The following is a 15615-nucleotide window of genomic DNA, read 5'->3' as shown; positions in this document are numbered from 1 at the left end:
TCATCAAATTTCAGTGGAGTACAAGATCCAAAAATGGTTTGGAACTGTCCTCTAGACATCCCTTAGAGACTGCTTTTAAAGTTATAAGACCTAAGAAATCTTAATTTAATTTCTAAGGAAATTCCACAGTATAACATCCTGGAGTGTACTTAAATTAACAAGAAAGTGGAGATAATTACCCAAATGAAAACTTCAAACTGTAACTTGAACTAATCAGATAGCCAGGTCAAAGGAAATGAAGTGGAGGAGCTGAATTATCTACCTCCTGATAGTGATTTTCTCCTTTGCATTATAGATAGAAAAAGCTACTGCTTAAAAACAAAGAAAAATGAGCTGAGTTTATCTGAATTATCAACTTAAAAGATAAGTTATATATAATTACAAAAGTGCTGGGAAATATGCAAATATTAGCAACTGTATTTCTAAATAAGAAGACAACATAGAAACTATTTACGAGTTTTAAACAGCAGAGTAGGTATAATTCTATTAACAGATAAAAAGTGTAGACATAATTCTTTACTTTTCTTCCAAAGAAGTTCTGCTGAACTTCAAAAAATTTCTGTGAATAATCATGTTTGACAAATATCAAGGTTAATGGTAGCAAGGTAATTAAAACGAATGACTGCAATGTGCACAGGGCGATGTCTGTGCAGGTGTTGCTCTGCTGTTGCCACCCTCACTAAAAATGTCTGACATAAAATTCCCATCTTACACAGAATACATTAGTAGTGGTTATTCTCATCCCCCCTAAAAACACAGAATTTCTTCACATAAAGAGCTCTTACAGGGTTTCTAAAATACATTTAATTAAAAAAAATGTGAAGGAGGAGCTAAGATGGCGGAGGAGTAGGACGGGGAGAACACTTTCTCCCTCACAAATTCATCAAAAGAACATTTAAACGCCGAGTAAATTCCACACAACAACTTCTGAATGCTGGCAGAGGACATCAGGCACCCAGAAAAGCAACCCAAGTCTTCGAAAGGAGGTAGGAAAAAATATAAAAGACAAAAAAAGGGACAAAAGAGGGAGGGACAGAGTTCCGTCCGGGGAAGGGAGTCTTAAAAAGAGAGAAGTTTCCAAACACCAGGAAACCTTCTCACTGCCGAATCTGTGCCGAGCCTTGGAAGCACAGAGGGCAACATAACAGGGAGGAAAAATAAATAAACAATTAAAACCTGCACATTGCGAGCCCTACAGTAAATCCCCCAGCGGAGAAGCAGCACAGACGCCTGCACACGCCATTAGCAAGCGGGGGCTGGGCAGGGAGGCGTGGCAAGGGCTGCATCGCAAGAATCTGGCCTGAATACCCCGAGCGCTATCTGAGAGAAATAATTTGGGCTAGCAAACCAGACTGTGGGATATCTTCCACGTGAAAAGCCAGCCCTAACCTATGACACCGCCAGGCCCGAGCACGGAACAAAGGACTGAACAGAGATAGCCGGTGGCAGACCGTCCTCCTCCGGTGATAGGCAGCCAGAGCCGGAAGGGGACAATCGCAGCCCCAGAGAGACATTATCTATAAAACTGTAAGCAGGCTTCTTTGCTAACTAAAACTTCTTGGGGGTCTGGACGGTCAACATCTCCCTGAGAAGGTGTGCCGGTGCACACCTAGATAACCGAGCGGCGGGGAGGCGATAAGTCGCAGCAATCGCGCCCGCCAAACACCTCATCACCTGAGCTGCTCGGATCTGGGAAGTGCACAAAACGCAGGCCCAACCGAGAGTCTGCGCCTCTGAGGACTACCCGAGTGCCTGAACCTGAGCGGCTTGGACCTGGGAAGTACAGGCAGCCCAGGGCCGGCCACGGATGGTTCCCAGCGGAGCAACCTAGAGCCTGAGCAGCGTGGGCAGAGAGGCTACACGCACCGTGAACAGGGGGCAGACCCAGTGTGGCTGAGGCACTGCGAGCACACGCCAGTGTTATTTGTTTGCAGCATCCCTCCCTACCTCCCTCCCCTCAGCGTCACTGAATAAGTGAGCCTAAAAAAAAAAAAAAAAAGTGTCCTCCACTGTACCCTTTGTGTCCGGGCAGAAACCAGACACTGAAGAGACCAGCAAACAGAAGAAGCTATAACAGAGGGAAACGCCTTGGAGGCTACAGGCAATAGATTAAAACCCTGTGGTTACTACCAACTACATAGGAAGGGGCCTATAGATCTTGAGAAATGTAAGTCAGACCAAGGAACTAGCCAAAAATGAACTGAACCCACAATACTCAAAACAAAACCAGAGAAAGTCCTAGATATATTGTTACTATTTGTACGATCATTCTTTCTTTCTTTCTTTTTTTTTAATTATTTTTTTAAATTAAAAACAATTTTTTAAGTCCTCTATTATTCCTTTAATTTCCACTTTTATAACCGATTACTTTGCAAAAAAAAAAAGAAGACCCCATTTTTCTTTTCTTTAAAGCAAACTTCATATATATTTTTTTTAATAATTTTTTTGACCTTTTTTTTTTTCCCTTCTTTTCTTTAACATTGTATTTTTGAAATTCCAAACTCTACTCTAGATTTTTAATTTTAGCTTTTTGGTATTTGTTATCAATTTTGTACCTGTATTTTTTTTTTTTTTTTTTGATAATTTATGCGACTTTGTTTGTTCCTGTTTGTTTTTTTTTCTCTCTCTTTCTTTTTCTTCTTTTTTTTTTAACATTGTATTTTGAAATTCCAAACTCTACTCTAGATTTTTAACTTTTGCTTTTTGGTATTAGTTATCAATTTTGTACCTATATTTTCTTTATAATTTTTGCGACCTTGTTTGTTTTTGTTTGTTCGTTTTTTCTCTCTTTCTTTTCCTTCTTCTTTTCTTTAACATCGTATTTTTGAAATTCCAAACTCTACTCTAGATTTAAAATTTTTGCTTTTATGTATTTGTTACCAATTTTGTACCTTTAAGAACCCAATCTTCAGTACCAATTTTTCACTAGGGAGCGAGATTACTGGCTTAACTGCTCTCTCTCCCTTTGGACTCTCCTTTTTCTCCACCAGGTCGCCTGTGTCTCCTCCCTAACCCCTCTCTACTCTACCCAACTCTGTGAATTTCTGTGTGTTCCAGACGGTGGAGAACACTTAGGGAACTGATTACTGGCTGGATCTGTCTCCCTCCTTTTCATTCCCCCCATTTATCCTCCTGGCCACCTCTGCTACATTCCTCCTTCTTCTCTTCTCTGTATAACTCTGTGAACAACTCTGAGCAGTCCAGTTGTGGAGTGCACATAAGGAAGAGATTACTGAATAGACCACTCTCTCCTCTACTGATTCCACCTCATCTCATTCGGGTCACCTCTAACTCCCTCCTCACTCTTCTCTTCTCCATATAATGCTGTAAGCCTCTCTGAGTGAAAAAAGTTTCAGGGCAAGACATACCAAGCAAATTCTCCAGCAGCAAGGAATGCAGCCCTGAGCTCCAAGATACAGGCAGCCCAAAGTCACCCCAAAACCACAGATATCCCATAACTCATTACTGGACATTTCATTGCACCCCAGAGAGAAGAAATACAGCTCCACCCACCAGAACACCGACACAAGCTTCCCTAACCAAATAAACCTTGACAAGCCATCTGTACAAACCCACACAGAGCAAGGAAACGCCACAATAAAGAGAACTCCACAAACTGCCAGAATACAGAAAGGACACCCCAAACTCAGCAATTTAAACAAGATGAAGAGACAGAGGAATACCCAGCAGATAAAGGAACAGGATAAATGCCCACCAAACCAAACAAAAGAGGAAGAGATAGGGAATCTACCCGATAATTCCGAATAATGATAGTGAAATTGATCCAAAATCTTGAAATCAAAATGGAATCACAGGTAAATAGCTTGGAGACAAAGATTGAGAAGATGCAAGAAAGGTTTAACAAGGACCTAGAAGAAATAAAAGAGACTCAATATATAATGAATAATGCAATAAATGAAATTAAAAACACTCAGGAGGCAACAAATAGTAGAATAACAGAGGCAGAAGATAGGATTAGTGAATTAGAAGATAGAATGGTAGAAATAAACGAATCAGAGAGGATAAAAGAAAAACGAATTAAAAGAAATGAGGACAATCTCTGAGACCTCCAGGACAATATTAAACGCTACAACATTCGAATCATAGGAGTCCCAGAAGAAGAAGACAAAAAGAAAGACCATGAGAAAATACTTGAGGAGATAATAGTTGAAAACTTCCCTAAAATGGGGAAGGAAATCATCACCCAAGTCCAAGAAACCCAGAGAGTCCCAAACAGGATAAACCCAAGGCGAAACACCCCAAGACACATATTAATCAAATTAACAAAGATCAAACACAAAGAACAAATATTAAAAGCAGCAAGGGAAAAACAACAAATAACACACAAGGGAATTCCCATAAGGATAACAGCTGATCTTTCAATAGAAACTCTTCAAGCCAGGAGGGAATGGCAAGACATACTTAAAGCGATGAAAGAAAATAACCTACAGCTCAGATTATTGTACCCAGCAAGGATCTCATTCAAATATGAAGGAGAAATCAAAAGCTTCTCAGACAAGCAAAAGCTGAGAGAATTCAGCACCACCAAACCAGCTCTCCAACAAATGCTAAAGGATATTCTCTAGACAGAAAACACAAAAACGGTGTATAAACTCGAACCCAAAACAATAAAGTAAATGGCAACGGGATCATACTTATCAGTAATTACCTTAAACGTAAATGGGTTGAATGCCCAAACCAAAAGACAAAGACTGGCTGAATGGATACAAAAACAAGACCCCTACATATGTTGTCTACAAGAGACCCACCTCAAAACAGGGGACACTACAGACTGAAAGTGAAGGGCTGGAAAAAGATTTTCCATGCAAATAGGGACCAAAAGAAAGCAGGAGTAGCAATACTCATATCAGATAAAATAGACTTTAAAACAAAGGCTGTGAAAAGAGACAAAGAAGGTCACTACATAATGATCAAAGGATCAATCCAAGAAGAAGATATAACAATTATAAATATATATGCACCCAACATGGGAGCGCCACAACATGTAAGACAAATACTAACAAGTATGAAAGGAGAAATTAACAATAACACAATAATAGTGGAAGACTTGAATACCCTACTCACACCTATGGATAGATCAACTAAACAGAAAATTAACAAGGAAACACAAACATTAAACAATACAATAGACCAGTTAGACCTAATTGATATCTATAGGACATTTCATCCCAAAACAATGAATTTCACCTTTTTCTCAAGTGCACATGGAACCTTCTCCAGGATAGATCACATCCTGGGCCATAAATTTAGCCTTGGTAAATTCAAAAAAATAGAAATCATTCCAAGCATCTTTTCTGACCACAATGCAGTAAGATTAGATCTCAGTTATAGGAGAAAAACTATTAAAAATTCCAACATATGGAGGCTGAACAACACGCTGCTGAATAACCAACAAATCACAGAAGAAATCAAAAAAGAAATCAAAATATGCATAGAAACGAATGAAAATGAAAACACAACAACCCAAAACCTGTGGGACACTTTAAAAGCAGTCCTAAGGGGAAAGTTCATAGCAATACGGGCATACCTCAAGAAACAAGAAAAAAGTCAAATAAATAACCTAACCCTACACCTAAAGCAACTAGAAAAGGAAGAAATGAAGAACCCCAGGGTTAGTCGAAGGAAAGAAATCTTAAAAATTAGAGCAGAAATAAGTGCAAAAGAAACAAAAGAGACCATAGCAAAAATCAACAAAGCCAAAAGCTGGTTCTTTGAAAGGATAAATAAAATTGACAAACCATTAGCCAGACTCATCAAGAAACAAAGGGAGAAAAATCAAATCAATAAAATTAGAAATGAAAATGGAGCGATCACAACAGACAACACAGAAATACAAAGGATCATAAGAGACTACTATCAACAATTATATGCCAATAAAATGGACAATGTGGAAGAAATGGACAAATTCTTAGAAAAGTACAACTTTCCAAAACTGGACCAGGAAGAAATAGAAAATCTTAACAGACCCATCACAAGCACAGAAATTGAAACTGTAATCAAAAATCTTCCAGCAAACAAAAGCCCAGGTCCAGAAGGCTTCACAGCTGAATTCTACCAAAAATTTAGAGAAGAGCTAACACCTATCCTGCTCAAACTCTTCCAGAAAATTGCAGAGGAAGGTAAACTTCCAGACTCATTCTATGAGGCCACCATCACCCTAATACCAAAACCTGACAAAGATCCCACAAAAAAAGAAAACTACAGGCCAATATCACTGATGAACATAGATGCAAAAATCCTTAACAAAATTCTAGCAATCAGAATCCAACAACACATTAAAAAGATCATGACCAAGTGGGCTTTATCCCAGGGATGCAAGGATTCTTCAATATCTGCAAATCAATCAGTGTAGTACACCACATTAACAAATTGAAAAATAAAAGCCATATGATTATCTCAATAGATGCAGAGAAAGCCTTTGACAAAATTCAACATCCATTTATGATAAGAACTCTCCAGAAAGCAGGAATAGAAGGAACATACCTCAACATAATAAAAGCTATATATGACAAACCCATAGCAAACATTATCCTCAATGGTGAAAAATTGAAAGCATTTCCTCTAAATTAAGGAACAAGACAAGGGTGCCCACTTTCACCATTACTATTCAACATAGTTTTAGAAGTTTTGGCCACAGCAATCAGAGCAGAAAAAGAAATAAAAGGAATCCAAATGGGAAAAGAAGAATTAAAACTCTCACTGTTTGCAGATGACACGATCCTCTACATAGAAAACCCTAAAGACTCCACCAGAAAATTACTAGAACTAATCAATGATTGTAGTAAAGTTGCAGGATATAAAATCAACACACAGAAATCCTTTTTATTCCTATACACTAATACTGAGAAAACAGAAAGAGAAATTAAGGAAACAATTCCATTCACCATTGCAACAGAAAGAATAAAATACTTAGGAATATATCTACCTAAAGAAACTAAAGACCTATATATAGAAAACTATAAAACACTGGTGAAAGAAATCAAAGAGGACACTAATAGATGGAGAAATATACCATGTTCATGGATTGGAAGAATCAATATAGTGAAAATGAGTATACTACCCAAAGCAATTTATAGATTCAATGCAATCCCTATCAAGCTAGCAGCAGTATTCTTCCCAGAGCTAGAACAAATAATTTCACAATTTGTATGGAAATACAAAAAACCTCAAATAGCCAAAGCTATCTTGAGAAAGAAGAATGGAACTGGAGGAATCAACCTACCTGACTTCAGGCTCTATTACAAAGCCACAGTTATCAAGACAGTATGGTACTGGCACAAAGACAGAAATATTGATCAATGGAACAAAATAGAAAGCCCAGAGATAAGTCCACGCACATATGGACACCTTATCTTTGACAAAGGAGGCAAGAATATACAATAGATTAAAGACAATCTCTTTAACAAGTGGTGCTGGGAAAACTGGTCAACCACTTGTAAAAGAATGAAACTAGAACACTTTCTAACACCATACACAAAAATAAACTCAAAATGGATTAAAGATCTAAACGTAAGACCAGAAACTATAAAACTCCTAGAGGAGAATAGAGGCAAAACACTCTCCGACATACATCACAGCAGGATCCTCTATGACCCACCTCCCAGAATATTGGAAATAAAAGCAAAAATAAACAAATGGGACCTAATTAAACTTAAAAGCTTCTGCACAACAAAGGAAACTATTAGCAAGGTGAAAAGGCAGCCTTCAGAATGGGAGAAAATAATAGCAAATGAAGCAACTGACAAACAACTAATCTCAAAAATATACAAGCAACTCCTACAGCTCAACTCCAGAAAAATAAATGACCCAATCAAAAAATGGGCCAAAGAACTAGACATTTCTCCAAAGAAGACATACAGATGGCTAACAAACACATGAAAAGATGCTCAACATCACTCATTATCAGAGAAATGCAAATCAAAACCCCTATGAGGTACCATTTCACACAGTCCGAATGGCTGCGATCCAAAAGTCTACAAGCAATAAATGCTGGAGAGGGTGTGGAGAAAAGGGAACTCTCTTACACTGTTGGTGGGAATGCAAACTAGTACAGCCACTATGGAGAACAGTGTGGAGATTCCTTAAAAAACTGGAAATAGAACTGCCTTATGATCCAGCAATCCCACTGCTGGGCATACACACTGAGGAAACCAGAAGGGAAAGAGACACGTGTACCCCAATGTTCATTGCAGCACTGTTTATAATAGTCAGGACATGGAAGCAACCTAGATGCCCATCAGCAGATGAATGGATAAGAAAGCTGTGGTACATATACAAAATGGAGTATTACTCAGCCATTAAAAAGAATACATTTGAATCAGTTCTAAAGAGATGGATGAAACTGGAACCTATTATACAGAGTGAAGTAAGCCAGAAAGAAAAACACTAATACAGTATACTAATGCATATATATGGAATTTAGAAAGATGGTAACAATAACCCTGTGTACGAGACAGCAAAAGAGACACTGATGTATAGATCAGTCTTATGGACTCTGTGGGAGAGGGAGAGGGTGGGGAGATTTGGGAGAATGGCATTGAAACATGTATAATATCATGTATGAAACGAGTCGCCAGTCCAGGTTCGATGCACTATACTGGATGCTTGGGGCTGGTGCACTGGGACGACCCAGAGGGAGGGTATGGGGAGGGAGGAGAGAAGAGGGTTCAGCATGGGGAACACAGGTATACCTGTGGCGGATTCATTTCTATATTTCGCAAAACTAATACAATATTGTAAAGTTTAAAAATAAAATAAAATTAAAAAAAAATAAAAAATTAAAAAAAAATGTAATAGGTTAATCAAAATTATAAAAAAATGCTCACTGCAAAAATTTAGCAAATACTCTTAGAAGCATGGATTCCAATCCTCTATAGCATTGTTTTAAAGTCAAATGTTACTTTGCAGGAAGAGTCTTGAATATTACCTAATTTTACTAAATCAAGTCATCTACTCCTCAGGACTTACTCAAAGTCCTGGGTAGTAGATGACTTACTACTTTAATATTCGATTTACTTACTATTTTAATACTTGATTAAAACAGACTTTTTCTTTTGTTATTTTTTAATTCTTTAGTATATTAACATAGACCTTTGCTACGTGTGTGTGTGTGTGCGTGTGTGTGTGTATCTGGTCCCTAGCATAGAGATTACGAGTACAAACTAGAGGAATAGAGAAATGTAAAAGGCCAATACAAAGACAAGTGGCAGATAGACTGACACCAAGCAAAGAGACAGAAAACAGACAATAAAAAGGAAGTTCAAACATATGTTGGGGGAACAAGTGCCTGGAGACAGGAAGAGGGAAGGATGGCAATGTCCAATCCTGAAGCTTTCCCCAAGGATCTCCCTGTCAGCGTGGAGGTCACTGAGAGCGCTGGAGGCGTCCAAGACAGAACATGCAGCTCCTTGAGAGAGTGTTCCCTCAGCTCTGAAGAGCAGGGAACTGCTTCAGCTCTTCTGCAGCCCTGTAATTAATTACCCTGCTGACTGCCCCAGGGTTTGTTCCCAATTTTCTCTGGTTGTGATCCGGGGGGGTTTTCACAGTTATATTTAATGTTTCAGCAGCCTTGTCATTCATCTTTATTGTGTTCTAGGGTCTTTTGCTCAGTTGGGCCTTACCTTCAATCTTATTCCATCTGTTCTATACTATTAAAAAATCCCTCAAGGTTGATTCCACCCCAGGTCTCCAGTGCTGTTGTGGATTTATTTTTAGAATTTATTATACCATTTCAAAGAGCCTTTAGATGGAAGTAGAGGTAAAAAAAAAAGTCTTAACCAGCTATCTTCTGCTGGAAGTCATTTTGAGCACTTAAAATAAAACAAATATTCTCCTCCTACAACTGGTTGCATTAAACCTTTTAAGGTTTTTATCAAAGAGCTATCAATTTCACCATAGGCAAATCAATACATTTCACAAGAGTAAACAACCAAATGTGAAATTTTCTTCTTTTGTTTTGCTAAATAAGTGATTTTTAAAAGAGTGAAAACGTATAGAAAACTTACAATCCATATCAAGTATGGCACGGACAGATTTAACAAGTTCCTTAGACTCGAGTGCCAGTGTTGCTGGGATGTTGTGTCCGTTCTTTCCCAATGGCGTGAGGGACGTCTGGGAAGCTAACAGAGCTCTTCTTTCACTATGAGGGCAAGAAAATAAAGCTGAACTTATTACATAATGAAGAATATCTATCTTTGCTAAATCTGAATTCTTATTAGCTAAAAAACTGCAGAAAATTTCTGATTTCTGAGAACACTGTATTCTTATAGTCATAAACTGAAATGATGCTCACAAAATAATACTTGTTTTTAATTCTTTAATACATAATAAATAGGGATATTTAAAATATTAGGTTGACCTTATGTATAAGGAGAAGGAATAGAAGGACAGCTCCTCCTAAATCATTGTTTGGATTACATGATGTAGCCTTTTATTTAGTCTTGTAGACATTTAAATTAAACAGTTAAACATAAATTCATCAAATAGACATTTACTACTACCTTGACTCATTGGAAAAGACCCTGATGCTGGTAGGGATTGGGGGCAGGAGGAGAAGGGGACGACAGAGGATGAGATGGCTGGATGGCATCACCGACTCAATGCACATGAGTTTGGGTGAACTCCGGGAGTTGGTGATGGACAGGGAGGCCTGGCGTGCTGTGGTTCATGGGGTCGCAAAGAGTTGGACATGCCTGAGCGACTGAACTGAACTGAATTAGTAATACTAAATATAAATTCTACTACTAAATTTGCTACTGATATTATCTCTTAAATTATCTCTTCCATTTGCTGTCCCTAAATCTAAAACAGCCTAGAGCATTTATACCACTTTTAAAAAATGCAAATTTCACCTGAAATTCTGATACAATTAAAATGCAAGGTTTTACTTTTACCATTATGTTAAAACTTTTACTTGAAAAGAGACAATTTTAAACTGACAACAAAGGCATCATTACTTATAATCCATCTTCCTAGGCAAGACAGAATTAATTCACAAGGAATAACTAAGGCATTAATTCTCAAATTCAAATACAGAGCCTTTCTGTGTAGAAGACCAAGGCCAATATCCACTACAGAAGATACAGTGTATTAAAAAGACTGAGCCAAATTTTACTCCTTTAAACTTTAACTTTTAAACTCCTTTAACTTTTCAAGCTGTGGTAAAAGCTGCTTAAGGTTTTTTTTTTTTAAAAAAAACTGATATAAAGTTGATTTACAATACTGAATAACTTCCAAGTATAAGGTAAAGTGATTCAGTTATATATATATTAATGTTGCTTTTTAAAGTTACCTTTGTTCCATGAATCTGCAAGAGCAGACTCTGGCTTTTAAAAGGTCATTTTTAATATCAAAACTTTTGAATTATTATTCAAGGCCACAATGAAACCTTGGGTGGTAGAAGTCGGGGTCATGTTTAAACCATAAAAGGAGAATTAATTGCTGAGTATTTTAACATCCTTACTGAAAATAATCATCATGGAATTCACATAATTATCTTACATCATAAGCAGCATATTGCTATTGTTGGTGTTTAGTCACTAAGTTGTGTCCAACTCTTTTGTGACCCCATGGACTGTAGCCTGTCAGGCTCCTCTGTCTACAGGATTCCTCAGGCAAGAATACTGGAGTGGGTTGCTATTTCCTTCTCCAGGGGATCTTCCTGACCCAGGGATCAAACTCGAGTCTTCTGCATTGGTAGGCGGATTCTTTAAAGTCACCAGGGAAGCCCCATAAGCCAGCACCATAAGCAGTGAAATCCGATGATAAGAGATAACAATAAAAACATCAGATTTCACTTGAAGAAATATTACAATAAAATCAGTTAAAAGGTATACCCCAGCATAGGCCATTTTCTAAATTCAAAAATGCTATGTGGAAACCTAAAATACAGTGAATCATCTTTGTTTACTGAACTGCTACTTTCACAGTAAAGGGTGAAGTTTTCCTATGTTTCTTCAAGCACATGTTGCTAGAAGTAGAAGTATATTGCTAGTAGCATCCTTTATAAAAGGGAAAAATTGCTTTGACTATCTCAAGGCTATAAGAGATTTTAGCATTTTAGCCACAAGTATCAGATGAAAGCACTTGAATTTTCTTACCTTAAATTTGACAAAGGTGCAGAATTATCAGAAAATACATCTTGAATAGCCTAGAGACAAACAAAACAGTAAAGGCAATATGTAACTTTGATAGCTTTTTAAAATGTTTTTTCTTGTTTAAATAATATTTATAACCCCTCCACCCATATTATTAGAAAGGTATTTTTGTTATATATAGAAAAATCAGTTACATTAACATACAATTCTCAGAATTATAATACATAGACATATTTCTGTAAGGGTATTTATCAACTCGGAGAAGGCAATGGCACCCCACTCCAGTACTCTTGCCTGGAAAATCCCATGGACGGAGGAGCCTGGTAGGCTACAGTCCATGGGGTCGCGAAGAGTCCGACACGACTGAGTGACTTCACTTTCATTTTTCACTTTCATGCATTGGAGAAGGAAATGGCAACCCACTCCAGTGTTCTTGCCTGGAGAATCCCAGGGACGGGGGAGCCTGGTAGGTTGCTGTCTATGGGGTCGCACAGAGTTGGACACGACTGAAGTGACTTAGCATAGCATAGCATTTATCAACCAATGTTTACTTAGTATCAAAAGTTTTAAGAAAGTTTTCATTAAAACATAGCATATATTAAGGATCATATAACTCTATCTCAATCATTTCTCTTAATCTGTATGTTAGCTAGTCTTTTCATTATCTAAGCAATTTAAAATCTTGAGAGTCCCTTGAACTGCAAGGAGATCCAACCAGTCAATTCTAAAGGAAATCAGTCCTGAATATTGACTAGAAGGACTGATGTTGAAGCTGAAACTCCAATACTTTGGCCACCTGATGCGAACAACTGACTCACTGGAAGAGACCCTGAGGCTGGGAAAGACTGAAGGCAGGAGGAGAAGGGGACGACAGAGGATGAGATGGTTGGATGACATCACTGACTCAATGGACATGAGTTTGAGTAAACTCCTGGAGTTGGTTATGGACAGGGAGGCCTGGTGTGCAGCTGTCCATGGGGTCGCAAAGAGTCAGACATGACTGACTGACTAAAGTGAACTGAAGTCAGCATTGCTGTTTTGAGCCCAGGGAAGGTTTCACTAGCCAACAAACACCATGACATTTATCTATATGTCAGTTGTCTACACATTTCTTAAAAATGGACATAAAGCGATGTAACAGGAAAATTTACCTCTACAAAATGGAGAAGCTTTTCAGTGGATGCCTCAAAAGTTTTCCGCGCCATTTCTGATTTTCGCAATTGGCAGTCCAGTACTGTGATTCTCTTTCTTAACTCCTGAACACTTTCCTGGACAGAAATATCAAAAGGGATTTTCTCTTATTGTATATATCTTTTTATTTGGAGGGTCACTTAACTAATTGCAATATTTTTAAAAGTTAAACTGCATAGGGATGCTGAAAATTTTATAATATAAGCTACATATAACTTTACTGACAAAGCTTAACATTGTACCAGCTGTCAGGGTTCCAATTCAGTTTCTTCAGAGCAAGCAATGAAGCAAATTTGAAGTTGAAGGGAACTACATTGATAAATGGCACACAAAGAAAAGTATAAAATTGATTATATATTACTCCTTCCACACAGGAGGGAATAACTACTACTTTATTAGTCTTTTTACAATAAGAAAATATTAATAATAAAGCAGGAAAAGCATACGAATCAATTGCTTTAGGATTTTGGGCAACAGGCAATGAAAGATCGGGATTCTGGAGAGACTGAAAACATGAAAGTTAAGCTCCATGACTGGCCTTTTGTCTAAAGTCTTCAAAACATGGCATAGGGAAAGAGGGTCTAAAAAGAAGATAGGGTTTTACTGAGCTGAGGAAACAAAAATTGAAATTTAGAGATGGCTAAACCTGTGGGGCATGGTAGAAGATAAGAGGAAGCAACACAAAATAAAAGCTGCGAAACTATACCTAAGTATCTCTTGGTCTTTAGCAGGATTCTAAGCTATGCATATGCACAGCCAGGCATTAAAAGGCTGGTCCACTATGGTGGAATGTAAGCTAAACAGAGGTTCTGAAGTTTACATTTGGCTGTAAGTCATTGGTGTTTGACCAATTAGAGAAGAGAAGCTTATCTGAACACCCTGGATCCTCAAATGAGACCACAGTAAGACCACATCTTAGGAATAGAGCTATGTATGCAGGTCAGGAAGCAACAGTTAGAACTGGACATGGAACAACAGACTGGTTCCAAATAGGAAAAGGAGTATGTCAAGGCTGTAGATTGTCACCCTGCTTATTTAACTTCTATGCAGAGTACATCATGAGAAACGCTGGGTTGGAGGAAGCACAAGCTGGAATCAAGATTGCCAGGAGAAATATCAATAACCTCAGATATGCAGATGACACCACCCTTATGGCAGAAAGTGAAGAGGAACTAAAAAGCCTCTTGATGAAAGTGAAAGTGGAGAGTGGAAAAAGTTGGCTTAAAGCTCAACATTCAAAAAACGAAGACCATGGCATCTGGTCCCATCACTTCATAGGAAATAGATGGGGAAACAGGGGAAACAGTGTCAGACTTTATTTTTTTGGGCCCCAAAATCACTGCAGATGGTGACTGCAGCCATGAAAGTAAAAGATGCTTACTCCTTGGAAGGAAAGTTATGACCAACCTAGATAGCATATTCAAAAGCAGAGACATTACTTTGCCAACAAAGGTTCGTCTAGTCAAGGCTATGGTTTTTCCTGTGGCCATGTATAGATGTGAGAGTTGGATTGTGAAGAAGGCTGAGCACCGAAGAATTGATGCTTTTGAACTGTGGTGTTGGAGAAGACTCTTGCGAGTCCCTTGGACTGCAAGGAGATCCAACCAGTCCATTCTGAAGGAGATCAGCCCTGGGATTTCTTTGGAAGGAATGATGCTAAAGCTGAAACTCCAGTACTTTGGCCACCTCATGTGAAGAGTTGACTCACTGGAAAAGACTCTGATGCTGGGAGGGATTGGGGGCAAGAGGAGAAGGGGCCGACAGAGGATGAGATGGCTGGATGGCATCACTGACTCGATGGACGTGAGTCTCAGTGAACTTCGGGAGTTGGTGATGAACAGGGAGGCCTGGCGAGCTGCGATTCATGGGGTCGCAAAGAGTCGGACACGACTGAGTGACTGAACTGAACTGAACTGAACCCTAAAGTGGCTTTCCATGTGGGGCTAGGGGTAAGGAATCTGCCTGCCAGTACAAGAGGTGCAAGGGATGCGGGTTTGATCCCTGGGTTGGAAGATCCCCTGGAGTAGGGAATGGCAACCCACTCCAGTATTCTTGCCTGGAAAATTCATGGACAGAGGACCACGGCAGGCCACAGTCCATGGGGCTGCAAAGAGCTGGACTGTGACTGAGCACACACATATAACTCTATTGATTGTTACAGTAAAACACATTTTAGTTAGCTTATGGTGGCTTTTTTGGACAACATGGCTTACCAGATGCTGACAGAAACCCCTGTTAATGTGGCATAATCCAACATGCTGAAGATACACATACATATTTAATGTAGCATGACCCAATTTGAAGCTGA

At 38.5% G+C, this 15615-nt stretch overlaps 1 protein-coding gene across 9 annotated transcripts in view; it reads right to left on the bottom strand.

Annotated features, from left to right (window-relative positions):
* Positions 1 to 15615, bottom strand: part of STXBP4 (syntaxin binding protein 4) — a 247550-nt gene that overhangs the window by 94572 nt on the left and 137363 nt on the right. For 8 of the 9 annotated variants that reach the window (XR_003030692.2, XR_009491553.1, XM_059878162.1 and 5 more), the window contains 3 exon segments: positions 13268 to 13384; positions 12120 to 12169; positions 10026 to 10159 (listed from right to left, as the gene is read on the bottom strand). Coding sequence is in view for 7 of the 9 variants with exons in the window: in XM_059878162.1 (XP_059734145.1) it covers positions 10026 to 10159; positions 12120 to 12169; positions 13268 to 13384 (301 nt within the window). In the remaining 2 variants the exon portion in view is untranslated. 9 annotated transcript variants of the gene reach the window in all.

Source organism: Bos taurus, chromosome 19, assembly GCF_002263795.3.
Source record: "Bos taurus isolate L1 Dominette 01449 registration number 42190680 breed Hereford chromosome 19, ARS-UCD2.0, whole genome shotgun sequence".
NCBI lineage: Eukaryota > Metazoa > Chordata > Mammalia > Artiodactyla > Bovidae > Bos > Bos taurus.
The sequence above is the reverse complement of the archived record's forward strand: the minus strand, read 5'-3'. Positions and strand labels throughout refer to the sequence as shown.